This window comes from Nothoprocta perdicaria, unplaced genomic scaffold (assembly GCF_003342845.1).
Source record: "Nothoprocta perdicaria isolate Ctin4 unplaced genomic scaffold, notPer1 scaffold_65, whole genome shotgun sequence".
Taxonomy (NCBI): Eukaryota; Metazoa; Chordata; class Aves; order Tinamiformes; family Tinamidae; genus Nothoprocta; species Nothoprocta perdicaria.
In genome coordinates, this window is record NW_020455921.1 from 1,061,096 (window position 1) to 1,078,656 (window position 17,561).

General features: G+C 39.6%; 1 protein-coding gene across 4 annotated transcripts in view; it reads left to right on the forward strand.

Annotated features, from left to right (window-relative positions):
• NSMAF (neutral sphingomyelinase activation associated factor) overlaps positions 1-17,561 on the forward strand; it is a 31,860-nt gene that overhangs the window by 193 nt on the left and 14,106 nt on the right. Inside the window, exons 1-17 of one of the 4 annotated variants that reach the window (XM_026050084.1) lie at positions 38-91; positions 7,975-8,064; positions 8,155-8,233; positions 8,326-8,393; positions 8,483-8,519; positions 9,190-9,240; positions 9,457-9,528; positions 9,890-9,937; positions 10,042-10,094; positions 10,603-10,732; positions 11,702-11,773; positions 12,610-12,718; positions 14,826-15,002; positions 15,970-16,049; positions 16,905-16,995; positions 17,087-17,150; positions 17,262-17,313. In XM_026050084.1, coding sequence (XP_025905869.1) covers positions 39-91; positions 7,975-8,064; positions 8,155-8,233; positions 8,326-8,393; positions 8,483-8,519; positions 9,190-9,240; positions 9,457-9,528; positions 9,890-9,937; positions 10,042-10,094; positions 10,603-10,732; positions 11,702-11,773; positions 12,610-12,718; positions 14,826-15,002; positions 15,970-16,049; positions 16,905-16,995; positions 17,087-17,150; positions 17,262-17,313 — 1,326 coding nt within the window. In that variant the 5' untranslated portion in view covers position 38. Of the gene's footprint in view, positions 1-37; positions 92-299; positions 310-346; positions 496-7,974; positions 8,065-8,154; positions 8,234-8,325; positions 8,394-8,482; positions 8,520-9,189; positions 9,241-9,456; positions 9,529-9,889; positions 9,938-10,041; positions 10,095-10,602; positions 10,733-11,701; positions 11,774-12,609; positions 12,719-14,825; positions 15,003-15,969; positions 16,050-16,904; positions 16,996-17,086; positions 17,151-17,261; positions 17,314-17,561 lie in introns of those variants that run through there. The other 3 variants (XM_026050087.1, XM_026050086.1, XM_026050085.1) reach the window with 3 other exon arrangements.

Genomic DNA, 17,561 nt, shown 5'->3' on the forward strand with positions numbered 1-17,561 from the left:
AGCGGCCGCCTTGGCGCGGCGCGGCCTGCGGCGGCCCCATGGCCTTCGTGCGCGAGCGGCGGCTGGAGCGCGAGCGCTGCTCCAGGGAGAGGTGAGGCCGGCGCCGCGCGGCCGCTCTCCCGCCGCCGCCGCCGCGGTTGTTGCTCGGGCTGTGCTCAATGGAGTCGCCTGCGCTGCCGCCGGGACGGCGCTGGAAGAGCCCTGGGGACACGATATGTGGCAGTGGGACACGCAGGGGTTTGGGTTTATCTCCACAGTCCTGTCAGCGGCTCCTCTCAGGGCTGTGACGTTACCGCCTTGCTTCAACATGTATCGTAGTTTTCCTTTTTTTTTTTTTTTTCTTTATATTTTTTCTTATTTCTGTATTTCTGAACAGTATAATCAGCTTATTGGCAGCTCTATGGGCTCTTTGGCAGCTCCTTGACGTGTTAAATGCAATTACTCCCGTCCCTCTGTAATCTGACCGGCTGTAATCTCCATTTCTTTTCTGTTCATGTTAGTATGAGAGTGTAGAAGAAAAACGCCACACGTGCTTGCTGCATATCCTGCATTTAATCTCCTCCTTCCGAGCTTTACAGCATGTTTTTGTTTATTTTCTTATTGTGTATTTATTTTTTTGTGGCTTGCCCGTGTCTAATTTGCGCCAAGTTTCGAAACCTCCCGCAGTTTTGGTGCTGCCTGGGAGGGAGCCTCGCAAGGCGGGAGCCACGGGAGAGGCTCCCGACCTCGCGGGGCTGTCAGGGAATGTGTCCCAGTGGGAAGCGGGGCTCCCAGGAGTCCCCGTTGCGGCAGGCAGGGCCCTGTCCGTGCGGGCCCYGGCGCTGGCCACGCCGCGATGTTTGGGTTGTTGCAGGGAGCAGAGCACATGACGGGAGCCCTGACTCACGGCCTGCGGCCTCGCCGCTGCTGAGGTTGGTGTGAGGTGCACCCCCGGCCCTTTCCTTGGGAACCGTGTTGCTTCCAGGGGCGGCCGTGAGCTGGGCTACGTAGGGAGGAAAGCCAGCAAACTCCCCCGCGGGAGGCAGAGATGGAGAATTGTTCAGTTGGAGCTAAAATGCCTTCATCCCTGGAAAATACACAGGACCGGCTATACCAATTGTCATCAAGATTCCATGTCTCTTGGTGAGACGCCTAGGAAAAGTCCAAACCCGGTCAGATTTGTCCCAGCGCAAAATGGGCTTTGAATCCTTTCCAAAAAGCCCCCAAAACCAAACTGACTTAAACCAATGTTTGTCAGCACTTCGGATTTGTAACTGTTGAAAGACTCTAATGAGAAATAGTTTTCCTTGGTTATATTTGCAGGACGTTTAGGTCTTTTGTCTTATTAGGGTTTGTAATTTGAGCACATCAAGATAAGACTTTTTTTTTTTTTTTTTGTGCTTGTGATTTTTCCCATGTAGGAATCAGCAAACACACTTCTCTATTGCTTTCACTTGCTTAGCAATGCTTGTTTTAAATAAAATTATATGTATTTTGTACCATACGTTGAATCTTTTCCTCTGTTCTGGTGTTCTCTAAATCAGGATATCTTGAAATATTTTTCTGAAGTAATTGAAAGTTTTTTTTTTTTTTTTTTGGTTGGTTTTCTGGCTTCTGTTTTCCTTATAGTCCTTTGTTAAAAAAACACAGAAAACTTCCATTTTAAAATTGTAATCGAAGGGATAGCCACTGAGAGTTTGTCTTCTAGCCTTTTTGCTGGGTGTTAGAGAGACATCAGATCCTGCTTAAATGTTTTACCAGGTGATGTCCAAGACTTCTTGTTAATTTATGGCAGTGGAGTTTCATTGTTTCTGTATTGTCATTTTTTGGATAAAGCAGTGGATAAACAATTAAGATGTAAAAGATTGAAATTGGTTCAGAAGAAGGAAGAAAAGAAGGAAAGAAAAGAAGGAAAAGGCAAATCCACTGTGAAAATTAGTGGATAAAAAGTCTTATAGCTGGTGTAGAGGTGGTGAGAAAGATGAAATCAGTTGCAAGTTACCTGAAGAAAAATGGTTTCCTCTGGACTAGTTTGGTGGACCACCTTAATATCTGATTATATAAAGGTTTCAGCTTACATATAGTTTTCCAGAAGAAAACAGGAAAATACTAAATGGTTTTCTGTATTTTTTGAAGACTAAAGTTTACTTTACATTYCATTAAACAAATCCAGCTCCTTATTGCCCGGGGATAAACCTGGAGGGAATCTTCAYTTTACATTTACATGTACTGGTAGACTTCCATTTTTTCCAGGTGCTCAGTRTACAGAAAGATGAGGTTTCCCTTCTTTAATTAATATGATGCTTACGAATTTAATGCTTAAAGTATCTAACATCAGTGAAARGGAGTTTGTTTTAAAAATAATTTTAATTACAAAACCATTACTCTTTTTTGGGGGGTAAGCCTGTTGCTCTCTTTAGAACTCTCTGTTCTGCGGGAAATTGTGGGCAAGGCTCGTAGCTGATACAGAAGTTTATTTATAAATAGTTTTTGGTGCTTCCTGTTGGAGGAATTCACGTGTTTTGCTGTTAACATCCCTCCCTCCAGGCACAGCGTTGGCAGCGTGTGGGTCCTGCAGGTACGGGGATTTCGGTGTGCTGCTGATTCACTTAGATTGCCTGTTTGTTTTTAGAAGCTGTCGCCTTATCCTCTTGGGGAAAAACTTCTCTAGTAAAAGCTCTTATTCAAACAGCTGACTCCTACAGCTGTCAGGAGCAGCAAGTTTACTTACTTTGCTCCTGGTAAAGGTGAGGTTTAGTGTTAATCTCATGTAGCCGTGGGCTGCTGCCCTGCTCGCTTGTCCCGGGCAAGGTGCTCCCGCGTTTCAGGTCAGGGGCTTGCACCTTCGTGAGGTGCAAGGCTCAGCCCTTGGTCTGGCTTCAAACCATCTTGCCCCGGTAGTTTTCCAGCTTGGGCCTTCCCGATGGCCTGAAGAGTCGCAAAGGAGATGAAGAGAGGCCTGCTGTTCCAGAGCAGCTTGTGTTTACGCCAGATTAGGTGTTAGCTGCGTATTTTCATGCTGTGTTTTTCTTTTTTAGAACCGGGCTAGAGTGTACAGGAAAAAATAAGCCTGTGTTTGTTGTCTAAGCGTGCGGTGCTGCAAGCTGTTGAGTTCTGTGGGATTTGGTAGCACTGTTGGCAGAAGTGAAGCTTAAAGCGGTTATGTTGGAGTCTGTAAATAGAGCTACCGTGCCCCTAATGAAGGGAAGGAGGTAAGCTAGAGAAGGTTTCAGAATTACAGTATTCTCTGTCTATTAYAGATGGATTGATAGAGTAGTTTGACTTTTTTACATTTTAATTTAACTTCCCCTGCTCCCTCTTTATATTCCTGGATCTTAGTCAAGGTCTTTGCTAATCCAGGTATAGCAGGATGTGCACGTTAAGCACAAAATAGCATTCTGAAGCAGACTAAGCCTGAAACTCCTGTTCAGAGGACATTTGGTTTCTAAGCCTCAGTGTGTACTTTGTAAAATAAGAATGCAGCGTTTGGCTTCTCTGCTTTGAGCAACGCTGGGAAAATTTGGGTGCTATTTGGGTTCCCAAACCGCGTACGCAGCTGGTGACATCATACGAGGTTAAGCTTTGAAGGTACTTAAGGTAAGCTTTCCTTGGTACTTAAAATCTCGCCTGGTTTTCTTGTGTGTCCTGGGTGTGTTCTTGGCTCGTGCTCCCTGAGTGGCGGTTACACAAGAGCTTGCTTCCAAAAGGCAAAAATGAAACACTAACATCTTTGTTTTTCAGACAAAAGCTAGAAGGAGCAGCCAGAGTTCTCCACTGCTTTGTTCACTTGCAACACTCTTGTGGTATCCACTTCTTTCTGCTCCTRCTGATTAACTTCTGTTTTTCTTGGCAAGGTCTCCCCCTTTTCTTCCCCCCCCAACTGCTCCTCTCTGCTGACTCCCTTTGCATGAGAATACCTTTAACATCACTTTCATGTCACTTTTTCACGTTTTATTAATCAATACATTCTTCTTTTKGGGGAAAATACAAAAATAAGTATTTGTAAAATAAGTTTTCAAACAAAATTATATTAACAAGACTTAATTTACCTCTCCCATGTACTGAAGAGGTACTTGTCTCTTCATCTCAAATAGATCTCTCATATATTATTAAAAAGCTAGCTCCTCACTCCAMAGGTTCTATGTGGTTTTTAATGCCAATTAATGCATGTGAGAACTGTAGATGCTCTAGCACAACAGATGCTAGAGCCTTCCACAAGGTTTTCTGTGGGGAAAAAATAGCACAATATWAAGCTATGTTATTATCCACTGCCTTTTCCCCTGTCCCAGGCCCTTAGATAAACTGATAAAACTGTGGCTGGTTTCTGAGCAAACACTTGATTTATTTTTGACTTGGAAATATCTTATTTCAATTGCAGAACTGAAAAAGTCTTTGTGTGCTTTAAAGTTGTCTGGTTTTCTTTGCCCCAGCTATGCAAGTTCTTCTTACAGAAGGGATTACCTCCCCTAACATGTCCATGCTCTGTAATAGCACGTTTCCCCTGCCTTTTCCTCTGCTCCACACTTGATTTTTCGGACTCTCAAAATGAGAGATTTTCATTAAACCTGAGCCAGAGCAGTTGAAATGCCYTTCAGCAGCTCTCAACTTCAAAATTTTCCCTGATTCCTGGTTATCCTAGAGAGCAGAACTGCAACTTCTGTATTTCCCTAGCATCTGAGGAGTAGGTCTTGCTTCTGGCCAGGATGGGCACGTGGCTTCTGGCCCAGCCAGGAACCAATCTCTGGTACTTGCTGGATCCATCCATGAATGGATTCACATAACTGCACCCATGGAAAACTACCCTAAACTGAAGCTTTTATTTCTGTGTATGTGCTAATTTGATAGGGTCTTCAAGTGGAAGTCGCTGGTCTTCACAACTGTGATAACTAGTAGTTGCTGAGGCCTTGAAAGTTGATAGGCTAGGTTGGATAGGGGAAGTTACTGGAGCTTCTTTTAAGTTCAGCTCTTCAAATGATCAACTATATTAAGTAAATCCCTTTTGGAAAAGTTTCCTGAAAACTTTGTTACTGGCGAGATTTTTAGGATGCAGCCTGTTAAAAAGCTGAAATGTAGGGCATTGAACATCTTTGAAGCTCTGACCCCTAACAGAGGCTTTCATGGGATTTGAGCTTTCTTTGAAAATCTTGTCTCATTTATTCACATCTTTGTCGTCTTCTGAAGAGTATACAAAATATAATTCTGACTTATGAAATAGTCCAGTTCAATATACCACATAAGTGATCCCTGAATAGGTGATTGCATCTCGCTAACTTCATCAGTATGTTGTGGGCAATTAAATAGCACAGGGACTACAAATTTTATGAACATAATCATGTAAAATGTGTCTTGGCTATTAGGAAGCTAGCACAAACACATCCTACAAGGCACTAAGGTTTTACTGCTCAATTTTGATCTGTGTCAACAGATTTCAGTTGGTTTCCATGGGTTTTCCAGGAGAGTTAGAGGAAGACAGTGGTATTGTTAATAAATGCTAACTAAATGATTTATACTTGGGAACTGTCAAGCATCACTTAGGTTATGCATTTTGCAAATGATTAAAATGAGCAACTACTTGATGCTCAGAAAAATAAATCAAACTTGATTCTATCTGCCTGAAACAAAATAATTTCTATTATTCATCTTATTATGGTACTGTAAGAATACAGGGCTTGAGAGCAGCATCTGGTGTTTAAGAAAAGGTTAAGTGTTTGCATTAGACCCATCAGCTTTGTTTAGTTACTASTCTGTGCTGCTAATTTAAAAAGGGAATGGAATTGCTGGGAGCAATTGAAAGAGAAATGCTGAAAGCTCAAGGGAGTTCAGACACACTGCTAATGGCTGTGAAAGAATAAAACACAGGTTTGACCTGTGTATGCAAGTAGCTGGACTCTAGCAGGAGGAATAACAATATTTTTCTTTGCATGTGATATCTTTAATAATATATTCTTTTGTCCTGATGTGGAAGTGTTTAGTGAAATTTTCTTGGTTTGAAAATGCTGCGTATCCAAGATAAGTGGAAACTTTGAGAGGTATAATTTTTGTGGCAAAATCCTTCAGGTAAGCTTTATGTAGATAAAAAAGGGCTTAAGAAAGMTGTCAGGTTAGAGACATGACTCTTAGAAGCCTGAAAATACCAGAAAAAAATGCAATTGTAATAAACAGACTTCAGGGAGAGCAGAAGCAAACGCACAAATGCCTGGAAGACACTGTGATATCAACTGGAAGGTTTGAGGGGTGATGGGGGAAGATATGAAAACAAGGGGAAAATGCTGCAAAAGCAGCAAGAAATCCAACCCATTTTCAAGACGGCAAGATATGAGATCACAAAGTGACCAAGTTGTGGTGGATGTTACTGGTGGCTGATGGGGCCTTACTGAAGAGCTTTAAATCCAGATATGACAGTGCTCGCTAGTGCTGCGTCCGCAAGATGCCAAATTTCAGAAATTTTAAATTTGTCCTGGATGATTTCAGATGGGTGGCCTGCTGAAAACTGAGGTCGAATGGTAACTGTGGGACGTGCTRCTGATTCTCAGTCTTCTCTGCATGTTTAGTATAGAGTGTTTCTCAGGGAGCTTTTTTCTCAAAATGCAGAGCTAGACTTTCTATTTCAGCTTCCTGAAAGTGATGGAAATAAGTATGAGAAGAATGAACTGCTTCAAAGGCATTAAAATCACTAAAACTTGTAAGTCTGCTTCATATCTGATGGATGTGTTGTGGTTTCATAGATTGCAGCAAGCAAAGAGTTTCTTYGGTCACTGGAAGGATAGACATCAATGAGAAACAGGAGGCGAGTGGTACTATGTCCCTTGAGAAAGATTKGAAGGCAAAACCCCTAAAACTAACTTGGAAGCCACAGATAGAGAGCTGTATGTTAGCAGGAGTTGGGATAGAGGCTAAAGTGACTTTTGGAGCTTTGTATTGCATTTTCTTTAAAAAATATTTTTGAATGGCATATTCTGTTGTAACCTTTATGTTTTAACACCGTGACATTAGCTTTTCTCAAGGGATGAAATAAATGATTTCAAAACAGGAGAGGCAAAGAGAGTGCACTGACCTTTCTGAGGAAGCAGCATCGGGGCCGTCTTGGAAGCAGTCTCTGGAGAGGAGGAGCTTTGAGCACGTGCACCCAGTCCCACTGGTGGTTACACTAAGCAGAATGGTTTGCTGTAACRCACAACAAAACTTACTGGAAMATATATTTTTTTCCAGTAATACTGTTATATTTTCTGTGAAATAGGCCTCCTTAAAGAGTAGGCAGTTAAGTGTGTAGTTCATGTTGACGTGTTCACGGTGTGCCACTTCAATAGGGCCAGGGGGTGCATGGTCCTCGTCCGTGGCTGTCGTCCTGTGCGTTTCACGTAAAGCCCCTCGCTGACGTGATGCAGAATGTGGGCTCCAAGTGCAGGTGTGAGGAAAAGCAAAGTACTTCTGCAAATCAGGCCTGTGTTGCTGGGAAATTGGTGTGTCTGTGATGGAAGTGATTTAACATGGGGCTGGATRACTGGAGAGGAAGGTGCTGCCTCCTTAGAGTAAAAAGTAAACTTTCAGCTTAGAGTAAAAACCATGACTGTGGGGTTTTTTTTTCTTTTTTCTTGCCATTTTAAGCCAATATAACCTGTTTATGCTTCAGAAAGATCTAATCTTGTTCATTCCAAGCTACTCATTCCTGCCCTCCTKTCATGTCATTGTGTGTCTTCACTGGGTCAAACTGGTCAGGTTACACTAATAATTTTTTTAATTCTGCATCAGGATTGTTCTCACCCAAGATGTATACAACACTTATACCTCCCCTTGCATATGCTGGGAGGTCATCTATCTTCATGTGTACACACACTCCATAGAAGTATGTCCTTTTTAGAAAGTGAGTTTAATTGAATTCATACGAAGGAGGGGAAGAGGGCCGAATTGCTGAAGACTTCCAAACATACGGTGCTATACCATACCTGTTCTGAGTTGTTTTCCTCTTGAATAAACTATTTATTTATTGTTTTGTAGGTTTTCACTGCTTCATCTTAACCTGGAAGAATATTACTTTGAGCATCACACAGCTAATCATATCATAAATAAAGGCTGCAGAGGTGAAAGGTATGAAGCTCTTACCTACACTCATTCACAGGAGTCATTCTAGCCTCACCTATTATTGAAACATGAGCAACTGCTTTTTGTTCCTTTTAGAAAAATCAGAGGTTCTCTAAAGATCTGCTCAAAATCAATTATTTTTGAACCTGATGAAATCATCCAACCCATTATCAAGGTAAGCAGTGCCATCGTACAACTTTTTGGAAGCTTCGGATTGCTTTTAAAAAGCTTTTTAAAAACAGTTTATATTTCTATAACTTGCAACAGATACCCCTGAGAGACTGCATTAGTATAAAAGCCCCAGAAGACAATGAAACAAATAACCCTTTCACATGGTAGGTGAATTTGAGTTACTGTCTATTTATGTTTGACTCTCTCTATAGCCCAAATCCCCATGTCTTCAGCTATCTTATTTACCTTTCAGGGATACATCTGGAGGGATTTCTGTTGTATGTAATCAGGTAAAGACTGCATATAGTAATTCCTTTAATATATAACTGAGAAGTTGTGTCGTGTCCTGTTTTTTTTTTTTTTTCTCCTTCCTCCTTTAACAAAGTTAAATTACTTGGTGTCACAAACCTACCGTTAATGTGAAGCTGTTGGTGCTGGAAAGTTCAAATTATTTTTGACTTTATTAGTAGAAGCCGTTCAAAAATGTGCTATTGAATGAAAGGAGAAATATGATGGTAGTGGCTGATTTGAGACTGGAAGTAGAATCTTTGATAGTGGAAAAAAGGGTAGGAGTTCACCTGAAAAGGCTCATAAATAATTTACATGATGAATTAATATTACGTGGCAGAGCCTTAAAAGCATAAGCTACGAAAGAAGAGACAGAGGAACATTCTGTTAAATGCAGTTAGAGCTATTGTCTTTAATCCTTGAAGGTTATATGATTAGAATGAGAGAAATGATCTGTTTAAATAGGTAAGCTGCTAAACTAGATCAAACCCTTTTTAATTTTTTTTTAAATGGGTGTTAGCTGTTATAAAAGGTTATTGGTCTTCTGTGTAATTCCTCTAGGATATACAGCCCATTTTTTTAGCTTGCTTAAATGGTATCGTTATCTGGGCAGCCTTTATCAGTACTTAATATGTAAAGACCAAAGTCTTTGACAATCTTCTGTTCTTTTAGGTTTTTCTCATTAAAGAAAGAAACATTATTGGATCCTATAAAACAGTAAGAGTAAGTAGACRTTTTTTCACTGTTCTTAGGACTAATGATTTGAAGGAAACTGTGTTCTTGTTCCTGGAAGATGAAATAATTATCGCTTGAGGAGGTCGGGCTTCTGCAGTCTCTCACAAATGTACTTTGAATAGGTTTTATAGTGTTTTTTTATTTTGGGTTAGTTGAGTTTTATTTTAGACCTATTCATAGTAAACATACATTTTTTATTTTTAGGGTAAAAGTGAATACTTATTCCAGCTAGATGTTGCTGGGAAACTGGGAGATGTTGTACAAACTCTACATCAGGTACGTGCTATTTGGTATCACCACATGTTTTATCACAGCTTCTCTTTTTATGTTTAAGGGGAAATTTCCTCAAATATTTTGAGTAACTTCTCATTCTCAAGGTGATTTTTTTTAAAGTGTCTTTTTAGAATGCATACAGCATCTAGTTCCCTTTTAACTACATATAGCAGTCTTAAGCTTTTTCTAYCAGTTGTTTTCTGTGTATATAGATAACATAATAACATGGTAATGAACAAACAAACRAGAAAGGCCAAGAAAGCATGTGTTTTCTTTTAGCACTCACCAAGAATGCTAAATTCGCCCTAGTTTCTGTTGACTTCTGAGTTGTTATGAACTTCACTTAAAGCCTGCTCTTCTTTAGCTCTACAGGGCCTCTTGTCTAGAAAAGCTGGGAGATCAAGCTGCCATGGTAAGTACCTGACAAATTAGACTGCAGTATCACTGTTAGGAATGAAATGTTTGCATTTGGATCATGGACCATATGAAGTTTTTTCTTCTTTCCTCCCCCATTAGATAACTGCTATACTGCAGTCACGCTTGGCTAGAACTTCCTTTGATAAAAACAGGTAACTTCTTCCTAACAATTTTCTACTGAAAAATGTGTTTCAGCTTGAGTTAGTCTATTGTTTCAGTGTTTAACAAGGGTGTATTTAGGACACTGTAAGCTCTCTGATTCAGAGAATTTTGATCCATCTTAGAACAGAGATTGGGAAACTGTGTTGAGAAATAAACCTAATATATATTTTTTTTTCTTTATCCAAACTGTTAAGATTATCCATGAATTTGTTGTAAATGAGGCATTAGTACGTGCCAAAAAAAGGGCTTAATCAGTGTAGTTACTGTGCTGGCAATGGTGGAGAGGAACTTTCTGGTTTTGGAGCCTCTGTTAAAGTAGAGGCCTGAACAAATAACTCTTCATGCCCAAAATAACCTCCCCTAGTAAGGTCCCAGTCCTTGGGACACAAGGTACCAAGGTACCAAGTTAACCCTTTGTAAAGGGTTTCAAAGGGTAGGTAGCTTTCTGTGAGTTAGATCCCGAGGTAAACTCACTGCCTTTCTTCACTTTCTTCACAGATTTCAGAGCATTTCTGAAACGCTGCATATGGAATGCAAGGCAGAAATGGTGACACCCTTGGTGACTAATCCCGGGCACGTGTGTGTCACTGATGCAAACTTGTACTTCCAGCCTCTTAATGGATATCCTGTAAGTGTCCAGGAAACAGACTCGTGTGGATATGTGCACCCTGCTCTCCTGGTAGACAGTTCTCTTTTTTTGTATCATTTCTTTTAAATGCACATGGAGCATAACTCTAAAGGCTCAACTTTCAATTATGATCAAACCTTCTAGTTTTCCTTTAATTTAGGCAGCTCTRCTATATTCAGCATGAGTAAGTATACTGAGATGTTCTGTGTTTATTATTTGAAGTTGACCTCTTGCTGGCAGAGCACAAAARGTCTTTGCTAATTGTCCATTAATCCAGAAATGCAGAGTAGAACACCTTTTTAGCATTTCATTCAAGRTAAATTCAAAATCTTACTCTACAGTGCAGTTTCTGCCTAGTAAGAGCTTAATATATATATATTTAGTTTGTGTCATTTCTAATTCTGTCATTTCTAATTCTTGATTAAATGATTTTTTCTTTCCTCTAGAGGAAAAATGAATGCATTTCATGGACTTGTTACTGCTTTGAAGCTTTGTTCCTGAAGTGGCTACAAAAATCTCAGCAGATCACTAACATGTTTAAAAACATATCACTGCTGAATGTGAAAAAATCAGCAGTGCCATKCAATTTCTGGCCATAAGATGGCACTATTGGTGAATACTTTGCTGAAAAGCTCCGTGGCTTCCTTATTTTAATGTTCTATTTTTGACTTCTTTTGCATGATTATTGTCACTACCAGAAGATTGAAGTGGTGATGCACTATTTGTGATTTTGTGTGTGTGTGAGAGAACTGCTTTGTTATTTGTGGAAGAACCAAAATAATCTCTTGTTTTTTAAAGTAGCTGTTTAAAATAGCTRTTTTGCTGATAAAATGACATGGGTGGATATTGTTATCATACTGCTGGTATTGTTAATCTAGGGGAAAAAAAACAGGTTGAAGGAAAAGAGTTAATATAAAAGAGCATATAAACCAATATTTCCTTTTGGAATATCTTTATATTTTCTCACAGAAACCTGTAGTACAGATTACACTGCAAAATGTGCGTCGCATCTATAAAAGAAGACATGGCTTAATGCCACTGGTAAGCTCCAYTTGTTACTTCCTTCTGAATATGTGTTTTCTTAAGCTGATCAGCTGGCATGTCAATTTAGGTAAAAGTTAGCTCTGTCTGAGAACTATGGATTAGACAGTGAACAGCRCTCAAGGATCCAGTCTGGCTTTGAAGCCCTTTAGTTCCCTGTGTGGTCAATAAGAAGAAATGAGGAGAGTGAGCTGTGTCAGGGGTGGAAAGTGTCTTTCATAAGCAGTCATTAGAGATGGAGGAATAAGGGAGTATCCCCCAGAGGGCAATCCATCCCACTTATCCAAACACCTCTTTTTAGGAAGCAATGACTTGTCCTCTCCTGGTGCACTTTTTCATGGGACTGGTTCACAGATGGAGCCTGATGTCTAGTTTAGACTGACAGTGACATAGAACAACCAGTCCTGCTCTAAGTGACTGGGGGCTAGGGCCAGTGCTGCAGTGGCCTTGAGCTCTGTGCTTTGTGCTTGTATTAAAACTGCAGKCTCAAACAGAAGCTTTGTCTCAAAACGCAAACTAAATGGACATTTGACGCTCTGCATTTCTCCATTCATACAGAGCATAAAACACATAATCTGCCTCTGATCAGTTCAGGGGGAGCCGATCTGTGGACAACTATACATMTCTTTGCTCCTTTGGCTGTAAATTGGGTGCCTTTGGGGTTAGGAATAGAGATGAAAAGCAAAATGTTAGACTGCGCATATGGGCAAAACTGCTGCGCAGTTTTGGTATCTTAAGTTCCAGGTACCACTAGCTGGAACRTTCTGTAAAAATATGAGTATTGTAGCTTGTCAGTAATTGTTTTCAGTTCATTTTTTCTGCCTTTAATTGTGAAGGGACTTGAAGTATTCTGCACGGAAAATGATCTGTGTTCTGACATCTACCTGAAATTCTACAACTACCAGGACCGAGATGAGCTCTATTTCCTTATTGCAACATATATAGGTTTGCAGCATTTTTATATTATAACCATCGTGATGATTGTTAATGTGATCTCCTTGTGATGGGAAAATTTCTATGTTTTGCCATCTTTCCAGTTCTGTCCATATGTCCAGATAAACAGCTAAAGTTTGCACTGTTAGAGCAGTGTTTGTTAGAGGAAAGCCAAGTTCAGAATGAGCACTCCAAAGCTGTGTATATTCTTGTGGTATTTGAAGAGCTGAACATGAGAGCTGAGATAATAGTATTAAAGTGAAGTTGATTCTTTTGATTGCACAACTTGATGTACTTTGCTAAAGAGAATAGTCTCCATCTTCACGGCAAGGGATAAACAAGATCCACTAAGCTAAATGGTGCTTTGCTGAAATAATACCCAGCCAAGACTGGCTTGGGTTATGGTTTTTGTTTGGGGAAGGGAAAGTCCTTCTAATTAACTCTAATTTAACAAGTAAAAATCATTTTGAGAAAATACCTGTAGCAAATGGCTTTCTAGTGCACACAAATGTTTGAACTTTCCCCAGTCTTATCAATGTTTGAAAAGCACCTCTCCAAAATGGTCCAGTTCTCATTTCTATTAAACTTTGTATGCATCAGTTGCTGAGAAATGTTACATCTCTTGCAGACCATGAACAGAACGTTTTAGAAGGTAAGTACATATGCTGGAGAGGAGGGAAAAGAACAAACAAAACCCCCTTTATCCTTCACTTCATAATGCAGTTACAGCTGGAACACTGGAACTCTTGTTTATGGCCAATATGGAAAGTGTTAGTGAGCTTTATAACTTTTGGGTACTGTACCAGAACTCTAGTTTTGTGCTAACAAACTCGACTAAATACTAGTAGATGCTTTCCCTACTTCACCCTGCTTGGCACTAGGGCCACAAAAATTGTCCCTTACCCTGAGAATCCTTTCTATTTTTTAGATTTTTTTCTTTTGAACATGAAAAATCACTTCAAAATCTATTCCTATACTAAAATATGTGTATGCTGTTACCCTATTTCAGACTTGGATTTTGGGAGAACGTTTTCCTTTACTTTTTTCAAAGACAAAGTTTCTAGATGACTAACTCAAGTAAAGCATCCATCCTTTGCAGATTTGAATCCGGTTGTACTTCTCAGAGGTCATTAATTCCTGTTTAAAAATATGTGTGTGTGTGTGTGTGTGTGTATGTGTGTATATACATATATATATATATATATATGCACATACACAAAGGGGATGTAAGAGTTAAGTCTCTTTTCTCAGCATCCTGTTCCAAAACAGCGTCTTATTCTGTCCTAGAGTTTATTTTGCTAATGATTAGAAAATCTAAGAAAGAATAAAGCCTTTCTCCCTAGGTGGTTGTGATAACTTCAGCACAAAATTCTTCTTTGGAAGGTGCTGACACTTTTTTTTTTTTACTTGTAAAATTTACTTGTAGTGAGATGAGGAACATGGCATCAAATAGCATCAAATAAATGTCTTCCAGTCAATAGGCTTACGTGAGTTTCTGCTGCACTGGTTTATCTGCCTGGTGCAGCAGTTCATTACAGAGTGTTGCAGTTCTGCATTTCTTGCCTGCCAGCCTCATGCTTCAAATAGAAGATCCTTGTGCATAACTGTTCCCTTGTGTAGTGGTCCAGTTTTGTCTTCCAGTGTGTTTTACTCTCATTTACCTTTATGCCAGGCTCTCTTTCACAACCAGATGTCCAGGGATATTCAACAGGACTATTCAACAGGAAAATACATTTAACTGGTTTCTTGTCTTTKTAGCTGAATTGCTTCTAGAACTTTAAAATCTTAAGATGTACCAAGAAAGGTTCRTGTTTCATGGTCTGCAAGTGTATTTTTTCCTAATAGTTCAGGTTCTTTCCCATCCATTGATTTCATGTTCAGTTTCAACATGTTTTGGGCAATTTTGTTGTTGAATGCAATGATTACATAGATATTCTGAACTGTCTAGAATATAGCACCAGGAAGTATAAAGTTGCCATTTATTTTTTACTTTTTTGATCTAAACAACAATGTTCTTAATTATTTTACAGAACATAGCAACTATACTCTTACTATAGTATTAGTTGCACTGTCATTTGAGGGGGACCCCAAAACTTCTAATGTTTCATTTTTATTTTAGAAAACCATGTTACAGAGCATACTGCTGAAAGCTATATGTTACAATGGCAGCGGGGGCATATTTCCAACTACCAGTATCTCCTTCATCTCAACAACCTGGCTGACAGGAGCTGCAACGATCTCTCCCAGTATCCTGTCTTTCCCTGGATCATAGCAGACTACAGCAGTTCAGTGCTAGGTATGTGTGTACAAAAACCACATTCATTAATTAAAAGACATATTAATGCATTGTGTGCAGCCTGGAACAAGTTAATGGTGGGTTTACTGCATGCACCTACGTCAACGTGCACTTAGGCTTAGTGAACTGGGGGGCGGGTTACATTGTGCATTATCCTTAAAAGTGCAAATAAGGTCCTTTTTTTCCTCCTTTTTATTTTTTTAATTATGCGTGTGTGAAAAATGAAATACTTAAAGGGTATTTAACATGTATTTACATGCTCTGCAAATCGATCGTATGGACATTCAGAGATGTTCTGTGGTTCCCATAAATTAAAAGATGAAAAATTAAAAGAAAAGATATAAATTCTAATAAATCCAAAGGAACCGATAAGGTAGATTTTTTTTTTTTTAACAAGCCAGATGGATGTGTAGGATTCCATTTTTTTTTTTTCCTTAATATAGCAAGTCTAAACAAAGACGCTTAACTGACAGTGTTTGTGCCCACATAGGCTGTATGGGAAAGAGTCTCTGCATGGTTTGTGTTGGAAGCTTGTTCTTTCAGGGATATGCCCCTCAAAAAGAGGGAGAATGAGAGTCGTGGAGCCTCGTGGGCCTCATCAGCCCCCCTCAAGCACTCCAGCATGGGGGTTTGATGGGACTTAGCTATAATATGACATAATAGTTAATGAAAGCAGCTAATACSAATTGCTTGTGCCTCGGGTGGCAGGGTTCGTACTGGCTAGGAGCTGTTAGCTGCAACAGCCATCAAATGTAGTCAACTGGTAGCCCTGAGACAGGAGCCTCAACAGTAAATCTGTGAGGAAGGAAGGACACCAGTAGCCTTTTATAAGGTTTTATTCTTTATAGGGTTTTATTCTTTTATAGCTAGGAAGAAAATCCTGGCTGGTAGGAGCAGTGCTTAGAGTCTGATTCTTCTTTGGTGTGTGGGGATTGTGTGGGAGTTTTGCTTTTGTTTTGTTTTCCAGATCTGACAAAGCCTGAAACGTTCCGTGACCTTAGTAAACCAGTTGGTGCCCTGAATAAGGAAAGACTGGATAGATTGTTGGTATGTACAGGCTGGATTTTGTGTATATGTTTGCTTATTGTTCACTTATTTTTCACTTATTTTCATTTACTGATGTCTAAAACTTTATGGGGAAGTGTAACACTTTGGCCAGCGAATTCAAGTGTATGATCAAGTATAAGGTATATGAATTAAACGAGATAAGTAAGTAAAAATTTTAACTCATTCCACTGATGCATTGAAAGAGGAAAATATTGTCAGGCTAGCTGCATTTTATTGGCTAGAAAAGAAAGTTGAAATACTTTAAAATCATAAAGCTTCTTAAGGTTGTGGAAAGCAAGGACAGGAATGGTAGATAATACATTTTCAATAACAGCAAATCAAGATTTCTTTCTAAAATATAACTGTTTTCCCAACCTGCTACTATTAACTTAATCAATATGCACTTTATTTTGAATATGATGACTTTTTTGGTAATGTATAGGATCTTAAGACAGCCAAAAATCTCCAGATTGAGTGCAGTCATGGAAAATTGAAGGAGTTACATATACATTTAATATAAATTTGCAAAAGACCAAAAGGGACTTGATATTCCCACTACTGACACTAGTCAGTGCAGGGGTGTATGTGTGTGTTCCTCATCTTCCCTCCAGCCCCAACTACCTGTGCTTATAATAATAAAAATTTAAAAATCTTCTGAAAGATGAAACAACAGTTTTGCTTGATTGACTTAGTGATCTGATTAAAGCTGCCTGGTTTATTGGTATCTTTAAGGTGTCTTATCTAACAAAAAGAAGGGAGCTAGTTCTCATTTGTGTCTTTCTTAAAAGACTGTATGTGTAATACTGAGGGGAAGCAGGAGCTCTAAATTTAATCTTTGTTATTTTGTTGTTTTAGACACGCTATCGGGAAATGCCTGACCCCAAATTCATGTATGGGAGCCACTATTCATCTCCGGGTTATGTTTTGTTTTACCTTGTACGAGTCGGTAAGCTGCTTGCTGCGTGCCCTTGGAGCAGACCTCCGTCTTCAGGAGTGGGCAGGCTTGGATGCAAACTGACCTTCTCCTTTCTCCCCAGCACCAGAACACATGCTGTGTCTGCAGAACGGAAAATTTGATCATGCTGACAGAATGTTCAACAGGTTTGTTTAATTTTGCCTATAACTAGATAGTTCCTTCCCCAATTGAAACTTTGCATCCAGAGCATCGTAAAATGCTTCAAAACTAATGTGTGACTGGTATGTGTTATCCAGTCTTGCAGAAACCTGGAAAAACTGCTTGGATGGTGCAACAGATTTCAAAGAGGTAAATGGCCAGAACATATTTGAAAGTTATTCTTGGTGTTTGTGCTGAGCTGTCTCTTCATAGATGTCTCCTGTGGGTGTGTGGGGGTTTTTTTTGTTTTTTTTTTTCTTCTTCTTTCTTTCCTTTCTCTGTTGGCTGAATTTTAGGAAGTTTATGTGGTTTTGCATATCATTTTTTAATTGCATGGTTTCTTTTTGCTTTCCAACTTTTCATTAAACAGGAAGGTCACTGTGAATGTGGTGTTGGAA